The sequence below is a fragment of the Apus apus genome, chromosome 2, assembly GCF_020740795.1.
Source record: "Apus apus isolate bApuApu2 chromosome 2, bApuApu2.pri.cur, whole genome shotgun sequence".
Classification (NCBI taxonomy): domain Eukaryota; kingdom Metazoa; phylum Chordata; class Aves; order Apodiformes; family Apodidae; genus Apus; species Apus apus.
In genome coordinates this window covers 116,424,009-116,445,952 of record NC_067283.1, presented here as the reverse complement: position 1 = coordinate 116,445,952, position 21,944 = coordinate 116,424,009, and the positions used below count along the sequence as shown (strand labels likewise).

Genomic DNA, 21,944 nt, shown 5'->3' with positions numbered 1-21,944 from the left:
TTGGAGAAAATTTTGACACTTGATGAGGACTATCTAGAAAATAATTTTATAGAAAGCTTTCCTGATACTAAAATGTCATCTCTGCTCCCATACAATGCCCACAAGTTATTCAAATATCTGAAAGCATCTTAATAGAAATCTTTTCTAAAACAAGCACATTTTGTAATTGGAAAATGCATTTCTACATCTGAAAAGCTGGGGTTGCACAGTCTTCACCCCTCTTTTCATTGCAGCTTTTGCCTGTATGAAAAAAGTTCCACTTACTGACTTAAATTCATTCTGAGCAAGGTAAACAACAAAAGAAATACCAGCCCCTGGTGAGCTTAATAATAAATGCCACAGTGTACACTGTAGTTTTATGAATAGAAAACTGTTTGGTAATACCTGCATGAATTAAATCTCTTGTCTGACAGAAGAATTTCTCTTGGGTCAGCCCAATTATCCCTCAGTAATTTGCCCCACAAAGGCTGAACTAAAGCAGGATATTTTATCTCCTCTTTTCCAAATTATTGAAGTCTGGCTGACACCTGATTTTGGAAGGGGATAGATTTTTAAATACACATAAACGCACAGCTGGGAATTTAGAAAGCAGCAATAGAAAACTGCTTATTTGGTCTGATCAATCAAACCTAGCCAGCAGGTCAAGGGAGGCTCCTCTTGCCCTCTACACAGCTTGATGCTCAGTACCTGTTTGAGCAGGTCCAGAGGAGGACCACAACAGTGATCAGAGGGATGTAATACCTCTCCTGTGAAGAAAGTTTGTTGTTCAGCATGGAAAAGAGAAGGTTCCAGGGAGACCTTATTGCAGCCTTTTGATGTATTTCAATATAAGATTTTTTTTAAGATGAGAGTGATGAGACACTGGCACAGGTTGCCCAGAGAAGTTGTGGATGCTCCAGTCACTGGTAGTGTTCAAGGCTAGGTTGGATGGGGCTTTGAGCAACCTGTTTTAGTGAAAGATAGTCTTGCCCATGGCAGAGGGGGGCGGGACTAGATGACCTTGCAGGATCTTCTTGAACCTAAACCATTCTATGATTCCATAAAGGAAGTGAACCATCCGATTTCCACTAAAAATTGTCAGACTCCAGCTTGTAACAAACTCTTTTCAGCCTTTGAAAATCTGAATCCTCACAGCTTTCTCTATAAGCACACTTTCTTGACAAAAGAAGAACAGCACCCAGCTACAACAGGAACAACATCAATTAGAAGGCTGAAAAGCACCTATACACTGAAGGAGAAACAAAGGGCATAATGCAGGGGATTCCTGACCCATAGAAGAGCTCATTTACCAAAAAAGTACACCTCTTCTGTTTTCAAACAATGCAGTAATTCCTTAAAGAAAAATTTCCTTTGGACCATTTTGTTGGAAAATAAGGATAATTCCATTTACAAGGGCTTATGAAGAATAGTGCAAACGAAGTAAAATATAATCCACTACTCCCCCTAAAAATTCCAACATCATTTTAAATTCTAATGTTAATTTTATACCAGGCAAAATATTTTCTTTTGGACTTGTTCATTATCTGATTTACTGTATCTCAAGTGTTTTTGATGGCCTATTGTATTCTATTCTCCAAGTCTCTCTTTTGTTAAGCTGGTTCTCTTTTGTTAAGTTGCTACCCTTGAGACTGTATATTTTAGCTAGCACAACTCCTGCCTCTAGAAATGTAGCTTCAGTAAACTACTTTGTACACAAGTACAACTGTTGTGGTAAAAGAGGGAATCAAGCTTCTGCCAAAGTATGATGCAAAGGAGTTTTGTTTTTTTCTCTTCTGGAAACAGATAAGACTTTGTGTTTGAAGGAAAATGTGGGTATAAGAGAAGAATCCTAACATTTCTAATCTTTTTGATGCCAGAAATCCTCACTGCATTCTTTCATGCCTCCAAATAGAACCTGTAAACACTTAAGTATTACAAACACAGAAATCTGTTTTCCTTTGGCATAAAAAGCTGGGGTTTGTTCTGTTGAAGTAGAATACCAATGGATCCTAGTGACTGAAGAGGAATACACATTGAGGGGAAAAGAACACGGACTAATGTGTAATGAGGTGAGTTTCATTTAGCATACATGGAGGAGAGCTGCAGCCTGACAAGTACATCCCTGGGGACATTAGAAAGTGGCACCTTACCACAGATAACTTTAGAGAAGTTATACCAGGAAGTGTTACTTCCCAGAAAAAATAATAATAATTCTATTCTCCAAAAAAAAACAAAATAAAAATTAGATATTGTAATATCTCATGGGAAAAAAAGTAATGAATGAAATCTCAGATGAACCACTCAACCAGGAATTGGTGCAGTCCCTGCACAAGCTGAACTCCCTTTCACACTGTTCCATATTCCAGGAAGTGCTCCAAAAAAGACAATATTTGGTGTGTATGCTTTTGCTTACCTAGCTCTGATTGAGATATTTGCAACAAATCCACCTTGCATTTCCATGAAATATGTTTGGACACAGGGTAAGTTTTATCAATGATGAAGCTGACCAGCTCTTTGGACAGAGCAAAGACACCTCTCTCACACGGTCAGGATTAGAGTGTTGTGAACTGTTGTTGTTCACTGCAAGACCAAGCTTATGTTCACTGAGGATAAGCCAGTTGGATATACACTTAGTTTACTCCTGCCTTTTGTCATCTTTATTTAGATTTATTGGGGCAATTTTTGTCTGCTGCAAATTTTGCTGTATAAGCAGACAAGCAGAGCTTAAATGACACAGTGTAGAGATCCAGCTGTGATGCAGAAAGGACTAAGCAGACTGATTGGAACAATGTTAAGGAGGATCTGTAGGTGCAGGCCTTGGGGAAGGCAGGTGTGCAGAACAGCTAAGGCACAAAGAAAGATGAACAGATAGAAAATTAACGCCTTCTGAAAAAGGCATAGAAAGGAAGAAAGTCAAACATAACTTGTTATTTAAAATAAAGCTTATGATACAGTGGGATTTTAATATAATTTTAAAGTAACTGGGTACAAAATTTTCTCATTAACTACTTGCCATAGGGACCCTATTAAAGACAAGGTATTTGAGTCTTCATGGATATCTTGATTGATATAATAAATTAAGACTAAACATTTTCAAACTTTGTCCTAACAGCTTCTAGATTATTGTTCAATCTACAGCATGAAGCACTTCTCACAGCTGAGAAAATGTTATGTGTTATTAAGAAATGTAATTAAATATGCACTGGTTGCAAGGACAGAAAAGTCAAGCTATGCAAATATGAAATCACAGGTAAAAGAGAAAATTAAAAACTAACGGTGAGAGCAAAACTATATATAGCCCAGGAGAAAGAATCATGGTTTAAAACATTAAGTATAAAAAATTGAAATTAAAATAAATCATCAATAAGTGCCAGAAAAACATGAATTTTTCAAACAAACAGCGAGAAAATTAATATTATGGAAAGAAAAATGACAGAATATAGAAGATAAGCAAAGTGATTTATTGTTCAAATTAAAATGTGAAGTTTAGAGTTTACTAAAATGTTCAAATAGTGTGCTATAATTAATGTTTTAAAACAAATACAAACAGCAATAAATATGTAAAGCAATTAGTTCTGAAACAGAAAGTCTTCATTAAAGACAGAAGACTACAGCAGCATTTACCATTTGCTTCTTCTTGCATTTTCAGCTTTTGATTTATGTGAAGTTCTGAAAAAAAAATAAAAAAGCTTAATAAAGGATCTACCCTTTAACACTGAAGTTTGAAAGAAGAGATAAAAGAGACTTTCTGTGATTCTAGCCACTTTCATTCAAATTCATTCCCTCATTACTTTCTCACTATCACCTATACCCATTATACAATGCAAACACAAAGTGAATTATCTCAGAAATATAACAAAGGAAGCTGCAAAATGGTTAACTCTGATGTTTAAAGTGTAAATTCAGCCTAGATATCTTCAGAGGAAATAATCACAAATTACTGATCCTATTCCCATAAAGTTAAAATAAACTTTACCTTGCGGGTACAGCTCAATTTCTGAATGAATTACACCTTGGGACATAAATGGAAGCCACCTAAGAATAGGAAAGAAAATAAGAAAGCAGGTAGGAATCAGTTTTTTGTCCACCATATTACTATATAACTGAATGATCCACATCTTATTTTCATTCTTAATAAATATAACAGCAAAGGGGCTCTACCTCTAAATTTTAGTATTTTATTTGACAGATGCTAAAGTAGAAACTATTTGACCCAACATAAAAATGTATTTGTGCACACATAAGAGCTGTGTAAACTGTACTTGTGACAGATAAAGGAAATCATGTGGCTATACTTATTTGTATAGCTAAATAGAAGAATATGGCACAGAACAATTTTTCAGCACTATGGATTGAGTGCTAAGTATAATTTGTATGTATCTATTGCACTATTTCTTAAAATAAAATTTCAATATTAAAAACAAAGACAGAACCAAATACTGCCCTTCTTTATTCCTCCTACAAATTGAGGACAGATAGACGAGTTGGGAGAAGTACAAATTAAAGCAAACATTGCTTAGATTTCGTAATCATGTTGCTCCAGGCTATTGATAATTCTGAAACCTTTGCATTCAGAACATGAATTACCAACTCTTTTAGCTTCCTCCTGCTTGATAAAAAATCAGCTAGTTTTCTACAGGAAAGAAAAAAGTAGTCAAACTGGCAATTCAGCTGTTGGTTTTTATTTACTCAGTCCACTTCCACGGACACTCCAGGGATGATCTAAACCATTCAGTCTCCTAGGAAGCATGTTGTGAATCCACTATAAGCTGGGCAGGATGAGTCCAGAGTGGCTTTTGAAGGTTCCTTGTTTTTTGTTTTGAAAACATAGGAGGTCAGTTCATATAAGAACCAGATGGTAAGAAACAAATTTTGTCTTCCTAGAGAACTATATATTTATATCACTACTGCTGAAACCTGACCACACAGAAATCTTCTGCAATCTTAAATGCTAAGAAATGTCAGCCTGTAACTAACAAATACTGTATAACTGAAATCCAGTGAGAGCTGCTGGGTGTTCATAAACTAGTGTGAGATTTTGAACTCAGATTAAATGCTGATGTTTCCTGGGCTAAATGAGAAAAAATACAGCATTTTTTCATACCCTGGATCAAAAAATATCAATGTAAAATAAAGCTGCGAGGCTAAAATTAGTATGTTCCAAGAGCGGAAACTTCCTCCCTCCTTGAATAGAGCACAGTGTTTCAGCTTTACGTTTTGGCCAACATGGAAGCTACCCCTGACCCCCACCACTGACTTATTTTAACCCTTTTTCAGTGGCAGTGTTTAGTAGTAGAAAAGCCAGAAATGAAAAAAAAAAAGAAAAAAAAACAAAACAAAACACACCAAAACAAAAAAAAAACAAACCACAACCACCACCTCTCACTGTTTCTTCTTGACAGTGTCTGTCACTGAATATTTTTTGCTGATCAACATCTGGTGCTATCACAGAATTAACACAGCAAAGTGCCCTGACATGCATCATTGCTCCATAGAACTTCCATTAGGAAATTATATTTCTTGAGAAAGGAAACAAACACAGCAAGCAACAACAGCTGGTCTGCATCCAAATCCACTCCAGAGAAATTCTCAGTCTTTTACTGCTACATAAAAACATGTCACTGATCGAAGAAAGATCTGGTTTAGAGTTTTATCAATGTGGCAGAGCATCTTTATTCCTGCTTTTCAGGATGTGACAAGAGTTGCAAGAAGCTGTTTAAGGTTATGTAAAAAATTCATTTAAAAAGCAGCCTAAACAACTAGGCATCCTACATTTATTTTTTATTAATTAAATATTATTAACTGAAATATTATTCATTCTTGTCACACTGTTTCTCTACACTTTGCTGATCTCACTTGAAGGATCCACACATATCCATGAGGCAGCCTGCAAAACTGGAAACTCCAGAAGTATTGAAGAATATCCTTGCAGAAACTACCTTCCACAATTGAAAACATATTCCGAGTTGTTCTGAGCTTCTCTGACAATGACTTTTTCACAGTACCAATACTGGTATTTGGCTTTAGCCTCACAGCGCAACAGCACCTTCTGCAGTTTTCCAAGGGATACAGCTTCCATTTCAAAAGCATTGACCTAGAAGAGAGGAGAGAGCACTCTGCAATTAGCCACTACCAAGTCAGTCTGAAAGTTAAAGGATTTTAAAAGCCTGATTAACTCTCACAATGTACAAAGGTTCCCATGGTTTTTAATGACAGCTGGACTGTATTCAGCGTGCTTGGATCTGAAAACACAACTCCAATTGGACTGCAGTAATGATCCCACACAAATTGGTTTTCATGCCATCAGCCAAAAGACTGCATAAACCCCTTCACTATTGTTTCAATACCTCACCATTTACAATTATTTTTCCCGAGGTAAAAATGAGTTAAAGCTATTATTTCCTTTGTTGATATTAATTCAAAATACAGACTTTCTCATTGTTTTCTAATTTTGGTCTCACCTCCTCTATTTAAATTTTATTCTGCTGTGAGAGACTGTAATCAGGCATGCCACTTTCCCCTTGTTGTTCACTTAGGCTTCAGCTTACAATTATTAAAGTTCATTTTCATAGGAGCATGAAGCTGATCAGGTGAAAGGTTCAGGTTAGTGATTTTCTGTCACAACAAAAAGAGTACAGCATTCTGTCTCTAAACGTAATGGTACAGGTCACTCCTCTCAGTAAATGGAAAATGAAGGGAAGAACTAAATTAGGAAATTCGTATCTGTAAAGATCTCAGTCCCTAGCAAACATTGAGGCTGCCTGTGCACCTTTAGTTGTCCCCTGTGTATATGTAATAGATGATCATAAGCTATTCTCTCTGAAGGATCCCTGCCTCAAATTGTGCACGGGCAGGACTGCAGCTTTTTAATACTTCTTTTTATCTTCATTATCTTGATGACTCTATGCATTATTTACCACAGCCACTCAAAGAGTTCAGTGAAGCAGAGCTGATTTCCCCAGTGACTTCACTTTTGCACTTTTTCCATAGTACCCCAGTTCTCTGCAACTGCTGAAATCTATTTATCACAAGGCCACCAACATAATATTTGATTTTACCTAGATAGTTCCAGTACAGAGATTATTGCCAAAAGCTGCCAAGATGCAAAGTAGTTTGGGTGCTCAACTGAGAAACAGAGGGGTTAATTTATCAGCAGATTTAGTATTACAAAGAGCTTGCTATGTCCAAAGCAGAATTCTCTTTGAACAAACCTCAGTTACAGCCATGGCTGCTCAGAAAAGTTAAACTGGATAGGCAGCAAAACAGAAGCATGCAAAAAGTGGTCACACAGGGAAGCTTTGCTTTAAGTGATTTGCCCAGTATCCTGTAGCATATCTGTGGCAGGAATTACATAAAATTGTTCAAGCCAGCACTCAACTGCCTCTGTCATAAAATGATATAACCCAGGACCTGCTCCAACTGCTCTGTGCAATCCACTGTTTTGTTCACCCATTTCCATAACAAAGTGCACTTTGAGTCATCCCCCCTTAGCCTCTGTATAAGTAATATCCTAAATTTATTATCAGTCTGGCTAGAATAATTCCCCCCAGAAAACTCCACTTAAATTCTGAATTTCAATTGGAATAGAACTTTATACGTAATACATAAGTAAAGGTATAAAATATGTATTTCAAAATAGTATAGATAGCTCTGAAGTTTCCCAGTGGATTTTTTTTATGCTTAGCATTTTAGATACTGCTTTTTAATTAGGTATTCTACTAAAAGGTTGATGCCGTTTCTTAGACATATAATTGTTAATTCTCAATAGCTACAAAGGAAAAAGCAGGCTTAACAGAAGGTCATAAGAAGGCTAGTAGCAGAACTAAGATTAAATTCAATAGTTCCTGAAATTCGACCATAAAATACTGCAGAAAATCATGATGATGTATATTTTACTTATGGAGAAGATCAGAAGTAATTGAAAGAAAAATTAATTTAAATATGCCCTGCATTAATCTCAATATTATACTATTATACATTAAAATAAATATACAACATAACAAACAGTCCTACTAAGATCTGAAATCATGGAAAAATTTCTGTGCAGTCCTTTGGAATTAAGCTGTATTCATTAAACCTTCACAGAATACGTTTTATATTCACAAGCAGCTCTTATCAACCCAGAGGAGTTCTTCATACCATTTTTCTTTCCTTTTTCCTACCAGTGTTTTCACTCATTGTAGTTATTTCTGGTCTAGTATAAAGTAATTTTCCTTAGTTGTTACCAATTATTTTTCTAAATCTCTATGACCTTTTTTTATTAGGAACCTGATAGGACAAATAACAGTTACTTAGTTATATTTACATGGCTAAGCAAAGTGTTTTTCAGACTTACCATTCCTCTCTGAAATGTCACTGGTATACCAAATTTACGCAGAAGTCTTAGACCAGAATCTCCTCTTGTTCCATAGATACATAGATAAACCTCAGAATCTGTACCAGCTTGCTTCATGTCACCAGTGTAGACATAAACATGGTATAAAACAACTTCAAAACATAACCAAAAGTAGAAAACGTAAGTGTGATCACAATTCACTTCGCTCACCACTCTAGATTAATGGAAACAATGCCAATTAACTTTATTTGTAATTAATTTGCTGGGGTATATTCTCCAGAAATGAGTCTAACAATCTCTTTAAGATTGTTAATCCCACATTTATGAATATACAGCAGATTGAATATATTTCAGATGATGTTAATACTGAAAACCAGGTAACCAATACGCACATAACTGTGAAAAAGAAGTACACACATACTTGGATAGACAGGTTTTCCAGCTTTCACTACTGGAAGTTCACAGAGAAAGTCTCTATCATCATGATTCTTTGACAACCATGTGTTTGCTGGAAAATTCAGTGTTTCCTGGCTCTTTAGATTTTGCAGTGTCACCTAAGGAAGAAGCAATTCCAAATGTGACTCTGTGCAGTCTTTCCAGTGCTTTTCTTCTCAACAGCAAAACATATTTTTCTATATCTTTTCATCTTTCTCAGAAAACAATAACACAATCAGACATACAATATTGTAGTATGAAAACATTTTTATTTTGAGCACTGTTTTGCAACTCGATTCCTCACTAGGAAGGATCTTTATTCACACCTATGGTGTTGCAGCTGAAACTGCCAGGCTCTGTTCTTTGAATATGCCTTTGGCTGTAAAATGATCTTATTCTTGAAACAAATAAATCTGTATTTCAAATTTCCTTTTTTTGCCATAAGAAATGTCCCCAATTCTGATTTCTGTCAGTGAACCACCTCCATGTAACACTGGAATACTGAATACTGAATAAATTTCTGGTGAGAAAGGTTAGGTGAAACTGAGCTTTTGGAAGATTTGTAAAGACTGACACATTTTTATATTAAAATGAAAACAGGATGACATTCATAATCTATATCCTTCTGAATTTTGGCAAGGAGAGGATATGTTGAAATATTAAATTAATTTGTATCATATTTGGCTCCTCTACAGCAGAACAAAATACAACCTGGGTACCAGCACCCTCTATTTATTCCTCTGAAGATAGTTAGAAATCAAATCCTTAAGTTATTTGCCACTGTACCTAATACATGTCTTACTTTTTTTCCTATAACTAAAGTAGCCATTCCTCTCTTTTATAGGAGATGTTTTTATTAGTCTTGAACATTGTTACTGCAGTATTTTCTAGAAGTCTTCGCTAGCAAAAGGAAATCTGTGCCAAAAAATTTCCTTTCTAGAGTTGTGTTTCAAATGTGCATTAGTATGCACAAGCCTTGCAAACAAAATAATGAAAACATTCTAATTTTAACAATCAGGAAATCAGGACAATAGATGCCTTTATCTCACTTTTCCAATGAAATACTATTTTTAGTAATATAAAGGCTTCTATTTAACACTGAAGCATTTATTTATTCTAATAGTAACTACTCTTGCAGCCGTCATTCTTAATCTCTAATGTCTATTGGCAGAGCTCCCCCTGCTGATTCACAACAATCGCAAATATTAACGGCTTTGTCAGAAAACACAGCTTTCAACCTGGTTTCTTTCTTTCTGTGAAAAGAAATACTTGAATTTCTGTGTTATTCTATTAAATAGGATAAATTAAATAGAATGTAGACTGGACATTGGGAATTTTTTTTCACAGAAGAGTGGTCAGGCACTGGAATAGGCTGCCCAGGGAGGTGGTTGAGTCACCATTCCTGGATGTGTTTAAGGGTCGTTTGGATGTGGTGTTGGTGGATATGGTTTAGGGGAGAACTTTGTAGAGTAGGGATGCTGGTTGGACTCGGTGATCCCAAGGGTCTTTTCCAGTCTGAATAGTTCTATGATTCTATGACATTTGGACCAAAATCTTAAAAAACAACAACAACAGGATTTTCATTTAGTTTTGGTAAAGTTAGAGTTAAGGCCTTTGGGTTAATGTCAAAATCTGTTACTTCTGTGTAATTCCAGTTGCCAGTAATCAGGCTTTTAAGATTAATTAAAGGCCAAAGGATAAGTCTGTGTCTTTTACAAATCCAAAATAAGAAACAGAAGACAAATACTTATGTGACGTTCTGAAATCAGTCTTACATGGGGGCCAGTGTTAGCAAGAATTTAGTATTAATTTAATCTGGTGAACATCCCTAAATATCCCAAGAAAAACAGAGGTAAAACAGAAGCAGAAAAGAATAATTAATTCACCAAACTGAAAAAAACACGTTTCTTTTTCCCTGAAAATTGTTGAATCTATTAGCTCTGTTTGGGCCCACTAGGACTAGCATTCTCTTAAGGAAACTTGGTTCATTCTTCACATGTACTTGTCATGATAATTGTTGCTCCATCGTTTCCAATTTTTCATAGCTGGAATTTATAGCTAGAATTTCCCTAACACCCATCAAAGAGTACAGGTGAGCTTTCAGAAAACAAAATTTGGTAGAGCCCATCAATACACTAAAATTGGTATCTATAAACTACATGAGTTAGGAATAATTGCAAAATAATGCTGCATATATCCAGCTCTCAGAGGATGGATGGTATCACTACTTTTGTCATCTCTAATGCAACCTAGGAAGACAAAGCAATAAGGACTCATCACAATCAGCATTTTTTTACTTATGAAGCTGTGGCCTTATGAAAAGATGGATTTTCAGTTCTCATAAGAATTAGTCAAGAAGAAAAAAATCACCATAAAAAATCTCACCCTTTGTAAGTTCCACTCAGATTCTTCATTCAGTAATTCAACCAGTTCAATTCTTATCTTGTAGATATTCCCAATGCTTTTTATTTTAACCTGAATAAAGCCAGAACAATACAACATATAACTACAGGCAAAAATATATGTAACTCATACTTTAAACTTATGTGATAGAGGCTGCATGGTGATTAAGTAAGGCCATGCCTTGCAAACTACCATTATATCCAGTTCACGATTAAAAGACGTTTCAGTCTCAGTTACCCACACATAAATAAGAAACAGATTCCTAATAGCAAACAAGGACCTATGAATTCTGTGTTTAAAATCATTTAATTCTTCAGGACATCTTGGAAAAAACAGAAATCTTAAATGTTTTCCCTCCTGTCTTTTCATGCATCCCATGTGAAATAACTCAAAATCCAGTCCTCGTTTATTCACAAACCCTATTTGCCCTGTATTTCTACATTTGGCCATCAATTCAATTTGGGCTGTATTTCTTGGAAAAAAACCATAACTACATCACATGTGGAAAAAAACCAAAACATCAAACTGCATCTTTATCTTTGCAATTAGTTCCAGATCTCTCTGAACGAGTGGCTGGAAAGCAGCCTGGTGGAAAAAGATCTGGGAGCGCTGGTGGACAGCTGGCTGATCATGAGTGAGCTAGCAGTGTGCCCAGGTGGCCAAGAAGGCCAATGGCATCCCTGTCTGTATCAAAAACAGTGTGTCCAGCAGGAGCAGGGAAGTGATGGTGCCCCTGTACTTGGCCCTGTGAGGCCACATCTTGAGTACTGTGTTCAGTTCTGGGCACCACAGTATAAGAAAGACATTGAGGTCCTGGAGCGTGTCCAGAGAAGAGCAACAAGACTGGGGAGGGATTTTCAGGGCATGTCATACAAGGAGCAGCTGAGGGAACTGGGGTTGTTTTGTCTGAGGAAGAGAAGGCTCAGGGCAGCTCTTATTGCTCTCTGCAATTGCCTGAAGGGATGTTGTAGAGAGACCAGTGTTGAGCTCTTCTCCCAAGTAGCTAGTGATAGGATGAGTAAATGGGTTTAAGATGTGCCAGGGGAGGTTTAGGTTGGATATTAGGAAAAATTTATTTTCTGAAAGAGTGGTCAGGCACTGGAATGGGCTGTTCAAGGAGGTGGTGGAGTCACCATCCCTGGAGGTGTTCAAGGAGTGTTTAGATGGGGTGCTTCAGGACATAGTGGTAGCTGGATTATGGTTGAATTCCATGATCTTGGAGGTCTTTTCCAACCTTAAGAATTCTGTGATTATCTGAGTAGACAGGAACATTGCACAACATTTAATTGGCAGATTTTGGATTATAAATTCCAGAAAAGAAACTGCTTCTGTTTTGTCTAAGCAGATTTCTGTTTGAATCCCAGTTTGACCAGATTATAGCCTAGTGAAATCACATTGCTTGTCAGGGAAATTATTTGGCAGATATTTGAACTCTTCAAAGTTTGAAAAATAAAAAAAGCTGATGAGGGCCATTTGTGAGAGTAATGTGGAATACAAAATTAAATCCACTAAACCACAGATCACAAATCTTTCATAAAGCAGAACAGCAACATGACTGTAAACCCTAATATGTCAAAGGGAAGGAGACCTTGAAGAATAAGCTCTAAAAATCTTGCAGAACATCTGCAGAACTTTGAAAATCACTGATATTATCTTTGCTTTCTGACTATGATTTGCATTCATCTGCACTTCCTTTGCACTTTCAAGCATTATGCATGCTCTTACTTATTAAATCTACTCTATGCAACCCTACCTTGTCCTACTTATCTGGGATTGAAGTTTAACCATGATTTAAAGTGAGCATAAATCATTTAATATCATTTGTAATGTACTGCTAGAAATGGAAATGTAAGTGCATTATCATAGTATTTCTTAAATAATAATTCTATTAATATGAGTTTGGTAACAGCTTATTCTACTACATCATTTACATCCAAAACCACTATTTAGACTGTATAATTATTATTTTTTATTCTCTCAAAAACACCAACAAATATATATTTCATTCTTTCTTTACCTTCATTAATAAAAAATCCTCTTGTCTTTTCAGAGATCAGAATTTCTTCAGTTCCTGCATCAGCTTTTAGCTGTCTCTTTGTGCTTTTGTATAGCAAACTTTTACATTATAGTTAGTTTTACCATCCTTTAGCCATCATTTCTAAAAGCAAACAAACTTTACCCTTGATTTCTATAACATTGAAATGCACACTGTAAATCACGATGGTTGTTTGAGAAGGAATCTGCGGAATTCACACCTGTATCTATATTGGTATAGCTGCGACATTGACCTGAATTTCATTAACAAAATAAATGGTTAATAAAATAAATAAGTCCAAGCTTGCAACACTCATGTCACAATATGGCTCCTGATTTCCATCGTCTTAAGAAAATAACTTTGTTCTCTGGAGTCAGATTCTGATAACCTTGCTTATGCTGCGTAATATTTCTGCCTATAAGTAAACTGGTTAGAGGTAACCTGGGGGCTTTGGGATTAAAACATCAGTAAAACAAGTGCACATATCTGGCTTGACAGAAAAAACAAATATTGTAATTTCCCACATTTCACAAACAAACCAATCAGCTTCTCATGTAGGACAAAATACTGCCTTCTCATCCATGGAGCTGGTGTTCACTGAATACACAGCACTGTCATGTTGTCTGTTTATTCTACTGAATCCTTCTTCAGGCTTTTTCCCTGACCATTTCATGTATCAATATAAAACAAAAATGTAGTGAACTTTGCCAGAATGCAGAAAGACTTCAGCCTAAAAGAAGCAGAGGTCTTATAGAAGAAATCATCTGATACCCTTATGATTTTACTCATGCACAGCCCTGGAAAGGAGTAAGCAGACAGTGACTACTCACATGGCTAAGGTAAGAGAGGGAAGGCCACATAGGAATGGCTTTCATTTCTCAAGATAGTTCTGCTTGAATTTTTCATAGTTGTATAAGCTGCTGATAAAGTGAAAGCTTAAAGAAAACTAACTCCAAATTGCCTGAATATTACAGGCTTTCAGAAGCTGTTTCCTCCCAAGAGCTCCTGGCCAGAGTTATGATTAAGTTGATTACTTTAAAAGATTACATTTGTTATCTGCTGCTCTAGAAGAAAACCATATCGAGCTCAAAGATGTAAATCATAAAAAGAATTAATTATTTTAAGTCTTACATTCTGCGTGGTAGGGTACCATGGAATGAGGCCCTGGGGAGGAGAGGAGCCCAAGAAAGTTGCTCAATATTCAAGGATCACCTCCTCCAAGCCCAGGATGCATTCAAAGAACGAGAAAGGCAGACAAGAATGCTGGGAGGCCTGCAGGGGTGAACAAAGAGAAAGTTTTCAGAGGGTGAAAGCAAGGACAGGTGCCCTGGGAGGAGTATAAAGTGGTCTAAGCAGCCACAGATCAGGTTAAGAAAGCTAAAGCCCTGATAGAATTAAATCTGGCTGTGAACATTAAGGGTAACAAGAAAAGATTCTGCAGGTATGTCAGTGATAAAACAAAGGCTAGGGAAAATGCAGGCCCTCTCCAGAAGGTCATGCAGAATATGGAAAAGGCTGAGGTACTCAACTACTTTTTTGCCTCAGTCTTCACTCTCAAGGGCTCTGGACACACCACCCAAGTTGCAGAAGGCAGAGGCAGGGACTGGGAAATAGAGTATTTGCCCACTGTAGGAGAAGAGCAGGTTCGAGGCCATCTAAAGAACCTGAAAGCACACAAGTTTATGGGACCTGACAAGATCCATTTGCAGCTCCTGAGAGACACAGCAGCCCGCTATTAGTGATGTTGTCAGTTTGTGACATAAATGAAGTTGAAAAGCCAATTTCCATAATATTTTAGAAGCTGTGGGAGTCTGGTGAAGTTCCTACTGACTGGAAATGGGGAAACATAACCCCATTTTCAAAGAGGGGAAAAAAAGAAGACCCGGGGAACTACAGGCCATTCAGTCTCACCTTTGTTCCCTGCAAGATCATGGGGCAGATGGAGGTGGCTGGTGGCAACTAGCATGGCTTCACCAAGGGCAAATCGTGCCTGACAAATCTGGAGGCTGTCACGATCCGGCATTTGGATACATGGCAATTTTTTATGATCTTGCCAGGACAAAACAAAGACAACACAATATTGGGTGCACAAAGAGGCACTGGGGCTGGTGTGTGGTCTTAGGAGAAATGGGGCAGAACTCCCTTGCTTTCTAACACTCCTCACCACAGTGGGAGGCTGGGTGTGCTGGATTCTGCCATCCCTCTCCTGGGATGAGCTGCACAGCAGCTGCACCCTTTGTTGTCAGGCAGGACCTGTGAAAAGGTTTAAGGGTGATCCCAAAGGGTGAAATTAAGACGCAGACAGGGTCAGATGTCACGTGCACAACAAACTTTACTGGAGTAACACAACAAAGTCCCTAGAGCGGATAGGACAGGGAGGAAAACAGAGACAGAAAAGAAAGGAGAAAGCAGAAATACAGAGGACAGCAAGCAAGAGAACAGTTACCACCACGGTCCAGCGACGTCGTTGGTGGGGAAGTGCTTCCCTGCACCCATAGTGTCCCAGATTTTTATACTGTTCTTGCCCACTGCACCCCCACTTTTCTCCCTGTGTAAGTGAGAAAATCCTTCTATCTTCTCCGTGCTCCTCCAAGATGCGGGGGGAGAGAGGGGGGACCACAGTGCTGGGGCTATGTCCTGCAGATAGTCTTTGTTTGGCTAATTATTAAGATCAGCCATTGCAAAAGAGGAGGTTGAGACAACTGGCACCACAGGATTAGTTTATTGCAGTGGAGGTTCGGTCCTAGGAGGCAGCTTGAGACTGGCACTCTTTATCTTTTCCTGCTAAGGCAGTGGTTTTCATGAAATCTCAAGGCCTGGTTATCACTGGATATTCTGCTCCCAACTCCAGCTGTAGAACTCCTTTGTCTCCAATCTCAGCATGTCCCACTCTAAACTCCCCAGTTCTCAGGTACACATCGCAGGGGGGGGAAGCAAAACGGTTGGGTGGGTTGCTGAGACATCTCTTTAGTCCATCAACAAATCTTGTTTTACTCTTAGATGCCTCAGGACAGACAACAAATATCCTGAGTGCCTGAGTACATCACTTATCTCTTGGATTGTTCAAGACAAGCACTATACATCCTGAATGTCACAGTGGCCTTTTATGTTACTGTCACAGTGTCAGTGGACAAGGGGAGAGCAACCGACATAATCTGCCTGGATTTATGCAAAGCATTTGACACTGCCCCGCATGACACCTTGGTCTCTAAATGGAATTAACATGGATGTGATGGATGGACTACTCAGTGAATAAGGAATTAGCTGGATGGTCACACTCAAAGAGTTGTTGTCAACAGCTCAATGTCCAAATGGAGACCAGTGACATGCTGGAGGGAAGGGATGCCATCCAGAGGAACCTCAACAGGCTTGAGAGCTGAGCCCATGAAAACCTCATAATGCTCAACAAGGTTAAGTGCAAGGTCCTGTACCTGGGTCAGGGCAAACCCAAGCAAAAATACAGGTTGGGAGGAGAATGGATTGAGAACAGCTTTGAGGAAAAGACTTAGGGATGTTGGTTAATGAGAAACTCAACATGAGGCAGCAATGTGCGCTTGCAGCCCAGAAAGCCAATTGTATCCTGGACTGCATCAAAAGAAGTGTGACCAGCATGCCAAGGGAGGTGATTCTCCCCCTTTACTCCACTCTTGTGTGACCCTACCTGGAGTACTACGTCCAGTTCTGGAGCCCCCAATACAAGAAAGACATGAAGCTATTGGAGCAAGTCCAGATAAGGGCCATGAAGATGATCGGAGGGCTGGAGCACCTCTCCTGTGAAGACAGGCTGAGAGAGTTGCAGCTGTTCAGCCTCATTACGAGAAGACGAGGAGGGACTCAGCTGAGGAGGGACTTTTTACAAGGGATAGGACAAGGAGTAATAGCTTTAAACTGGAAGAGGGTAGATTTAGGTTAGACATTAGGAAGAAATCCTTTAGTGTGAGGGTGGTGAGACACTGGAAGAGGTTTCCCAGGGAAGTGGTGGATGCCCTTTCCCTGGAAGTGTTCAAGGCCAGGTTGGATGGGGCTTTGAGCAACCCGGTCTAGTGGAAGTTGGCATGGCAGGGAGGTTGAAACTAGATGACTTTTAAGGTTCCTTCCAACCTTAGCCATTCTATGATTCTATGATTCTTGTCTTCATTTCAAGACTTATCCTGCTAAACAAGTACAGGGTAAATTTTAAAGGGAAAAAATAAAAGAAGGAAGAGCTCTTATTCATAGGCTTTTTCTTTGTGGATTTACCTTCTGCAGACTAAAGAATGACAAGCACTTTGGTGACATTTTTTGTTTGATGCCTGAAGGTAAGAGTGTCAGAATGATGTAAAGAATCATTGTAGTAGCCCCAGGTGCTGGGGGAAAGATTCTGCTCTTTCACAAGATCAATATCCACAGAACACAGCCATAATGGACAGCTTCTGTTTTAGAGAAGAAAAATTGGTCTGACTCTTAAAAATGTATGGATTAGCATTGCAAACATGCTTTTACCCAATGTTGTGTATAAATTATTCACTAATTAGGAGAAGAGGATTCCCTGTACATCAGGATATATAGCCTACATTCGTAGAAGATGAACATTACAGTTGGTTATCTTCTGCCTATGCCCTATTCATAGAGAATATTATTATTAATATTATTGACAGAAAAGATCTTGGTTTGTGCCAAGATTGTATTAGAAGAGATGATGAGTGCAAAAGAAAAAAAAAATGCATAAAATGTGAAAAATATAACTTCTGTTAGCTGAAGAAAGCAACGTGTTACATGCATCTCAGACAGAAAGATTTAAGCAAAAAAAATATTTAAGAAGTTGTAGCCCCTTTGCTAATTTCCTCTCAGCCTACCTATGCATAATTTCCATATCACAACAGTGGTGGAAATACTCTTGCATAATAGCAGACCACTTTATATTTTCATGAAATGATACTATGTAGGCTTTATTGGGCTCTTAGCAATTCCATAGTTAAAGCTTTTGGTATTTCATATATTTGCAACAGGGCAACTGGAAAAAAAAGGATTTTCTTCCTTAAATGAACCAGTCCCACAGTATACATTTTATAGCATGCTTTGAAAACTCTAAGACATGAAGATTTCCTTACTAAAGATCCCTAAATGATATACAAGTTTTACATTAGACATGGTTTGTTTAGGAGTGGATAGTTTCTAAAGCTAGTTTCAAATCAATTACCTTAAAGAAATTGATTTATTCCTGCACTTGTCCCATTTGGGCTACTATATGAGGGGGAGGGGGTTAAAAGAAAGAGCATTTCCTCTGATGCTAACTATATGCACCAAGCTGATTTGGTGCAGAATTCATAGAGACTAGATAGAGATTTATTGCATGCAGTAAACATAGGAGAAAAACATTTTTTCTTTTCACATGACAGAATAATCTTTGGAAAGGTAACATTAAAATAATGTTTTTAGCCTTCATTAGCTACCTGAAATTCACCCTCCTGCCTGGGAAGAGATGGCTGCTTTCTGTTGTCCTTGCCAAGAGTTATTGGTCCAGCTACTCCTCCGTCTCCATATATCCAGAGAATGGCATTTGCTTCACTTCCTCCATTTCCTGTCACCATTGACACTTTCCATTCATCATCTGAAGGAAGGCGAGACTCACCACCTTGGGGATTTCTCATTTCCTCTGTGAAATACAGAACATTAGTGGAAGATGAAAATTGACATGAAACTGCCAGTCGCTGTTGTAACTTCAGCATGTAAGGAGACCATAATGGAGAGGGGATTGTATTTTTTCATGGCAAGTGGGATAGACTGAAAAGATTGATTTATGTTTCTTGTCTAGACCAAAATGTGCTGATTAGTTGAGCTACAAAACTCAAATGGAAAAGAACAAGTATGCACTCTCATACGCACTATCATCATATTATTTTTTATACATATTCTGGGGTAGGGTAAGGATGCTATGATGAATAACTGTGGCCATTAAATCAACATTTCTGGTTGCTTAACTTGCCACTTAGAAATTAGGAGAATTACTTGTAAATACTCCTCTGATCTCTTGTCCTGGGACATTATTAGCAGAATCACATGTCTGAGAATAGAGAGAATTTTCATTTAAAATGAAAAAAATACTCAGGAAATAAATTTTCTTCAAGTTAAATATTAATTAAATCCTGTAAAATATTCAAAAGAAAGCATAATATGTCCTTGCCCAACTATACTTCTATATACAATGCCAGAGTTTGGGCTAAAACAGTTCTGCATGAACGAGAGAATAGCAGCACAGTCCCACTTTATTAACACATTCCAGATCTTTAATGGCTGAGGAAATATAATTTTGGAAAACATACCTTGCGCTTCAGAATAGCACCTAGTCATCTTTCATCTACCCTTAAAAAAAAATTATAAATATATATATACATATATATATGCAAAGGTGTCAAACATCACCACTGCACATGAGATATGAAAAAACAGACTCTCTTAGGATTGAGGAGTTTAGATTTGAGTATTCTCTTCAAAGTGGAGTTTACAAACATCAGATGTCTGGAACACCACTTTTCAATAATGAGACCACTGACTATGAAGTCCTCTACAAAAGTGGGAATCCTTGGTCCCAGTAATTTATAATCTGTTCTGACACAAGTGGTAGATATAAGCCCTAAATTTGAAAAGATGAACCAACACATTGTCTATATACTGTGTCCTGCAGGGGTTCCCAAATTGCTCTTTATGAGGCCTTTTCATGTGACTGCAAAGAGACTTTTTAATATGGTACCCATAATGAATATAATCTGTGCTGCAGATTAATTTCTTTTGTATCCCCAGCTCATCCTTCACCTATTAAGTAGTTTTCTACAAACCAAGCTGTTGGAGGCCAGAAGCTCCAATCACATAACGGGATTCACTTACAATTTTGCAGAATTCATAAATAACCACTGATACAGATGTGTTGAAGAATTCCTGACGCACCACTATGTATGTTCCTGCTACACGACAGACCCCACTATCAGAGACGTTTCCTTTTTTATTTGCTTGATTAAAATACTGCACTGGGTTTATCTGGGATGAAGTACTTCCCTTCACTGCTTAATAAAACTGCTTTTAACTCTAAGGAAAAAATAATAATAGTAATAATAAAAAAATCAACAAACCACAACCTAAAAAAACCCAAACCAAACAGAAAAACACGTGATGTAAAAGCAATCACTTGCCACCAGACTGACACTCAGCTAGTTGCTGAGGAACGACTACCTTGGAAATCCTCCAGTTTTATCACTGAGCATGACAATCTTCAGTCAGTTGAGGTCACCAGTCTCAGCTGTGTCCCCTCCCAAGCTCTTGCCATTGTCGAGGCCCCTCCCAAGCCCCCCTCTCCTCCCTGGAAGTGCAGAGTGAGAAACAGAGATGGACTCAGGCTGTGCAAGCAGCTGAGCAACAGTTACAACATTGGGTTGTTACCTGCAGTGCTTTGGTCACCAGGCTAAAACACAGCATCAGACTGCTGTGAAGGAAATCAAGTCCATCCCAGCCAAGGCCAGTACAAGCACTAAACAAAATGAAGCAATACCTATGACATGCACGTATCTGACTGTGGTTTGTTGCCAGCAATTAAACGTGTGTGTTTCTGAGTGACCTGCCTAAGGTTCTATGGTGGTCCTGCTCTGGCAGGGGGGTTGGACTCTTTGATCTTCAGAGATCCTGTCCAACCCCTAACATTCTGTGATTCTGTAAGTTTGAAGGTAAAGTTTAAAACAGTTTTCAATGCTTGAGATTTGTTTCTTAGTAAATTTTTATGAACAACAAATTCCATATCCTGCTGAAACAAGGCTGAAGTAATGGGGTAAGTGAGGAAGGGTCAGTTCAATATTGAGACATGGTCCTGATCTTCTGCTTAAATTTCCTCAAATGTCACTTTTATTATATTAAATAAATGGGGTTTTTTTTCTTCTTAAAAGTTGATCTGAAAAGGAATTATATAGTTTCTTGGATCCTCAGATTGTCCTGCAGGTTAAATCAACATTGTATTAAAACACTGGACCTGAATTATGATCTACCGGCAGTGAAGTCTTACCTGATGTGAAATATTTGCACAAGGAATTGCAAAGGAATTAAGATCCAATACAAAGTTCTATAATAAGAAATTACTAACTTCTGGAATCAGGGGAAGTTTAAGCCCTGGTAAAGACTTTAAAATTTGGTTAATTTTTAAGAAATCCAGAACAAGTAGTAGCATGGCTTTTACAGCAGTGCTTCTAACTGTAATAATATGACTTCAGAATGCTTATAGGAATTCAGAAATAGGCAGTACTGTCTTAATAATCACTGTTTCTATTGTATTCTTCATCATGCTGAGAGCAGGTGTGGGAAACTGTTCTTCTTCCCCACACAAGTCTAAACAAAATGCCTTTTAAGCCAGCAAAGCCCTTCTGCTGGTTATTCCCAGCTAACAGACCCAAACCAGGCCTGCTGCTCAAGGACAAACGGCAGCAAAACAACAGGTGTGGTACAAGGCAGGAAGGCTGGGCAACAGGTGATGCATCGCCCTGCCAGTCACCGCCCGAACCTGGGGCTGCCAGCCGGCTCTGGACATGACACTGGCTGGACAGGGGGTCACTGGGGTATAAAAGGCGGCGAGTTCAGCAGGTGGGACCGAGGTCTGCTCGGACGTTCCTGCGTGGGACACCCCCTGGGACTCACTCACTCACTCTCTAACTGTCCTGCCGGGCTCAGCTCCTCCCTCTCCTTTGATCCACAACCCTTTCTTGGAGACAACGCCTTAAGGGCACAGCACTTTTTGCATCA

At 38.2% G+C, this 21,944-nt stretch overlaps 1 protein-coding gene across 1 annotated transcript in view; it reads right to left on the bottom strand.

The window, feature by feature from the left end:
- LOC127380806 (lipoxygenase homology domain-containing protein 1-like) overlaps window positions 1-21,944 on the bottom strand; it is a 141,586-nt gene that overhangs the window by 113,121 nt on the left and 6,521 nt on the right. Inside the window, exons 4-9 of the mRNA XM_051610288.1 lie at window positions 18,620-18,822; window positions 11,135-11,224; window positions 8,736-8,868; window positions 8,315-8,466; window positions 5,919-6,073; window positions 3,956-4,014 (exon numbers count right to left, since the gene is read on the bottom strand). Of these exons, the coding sequence (XP_051466248.1) occupies window positions 3,956-4,014; window positions 5,919-6,073; window positions 8,315-8,466; window positions 8,736-8,868; window positions 11,135-11,224; window positions 18,620-18,822 (792 nt within the window). The remainder of the gene's footprint in view (window positions 1-3,955; window positions 4,015-5,918; window positions 6,074-8,314; window positions 8,467-8,735; window positions 8,869-11,134; window positions 11,225-18,619; window positions 18,823-21,944) is intronic.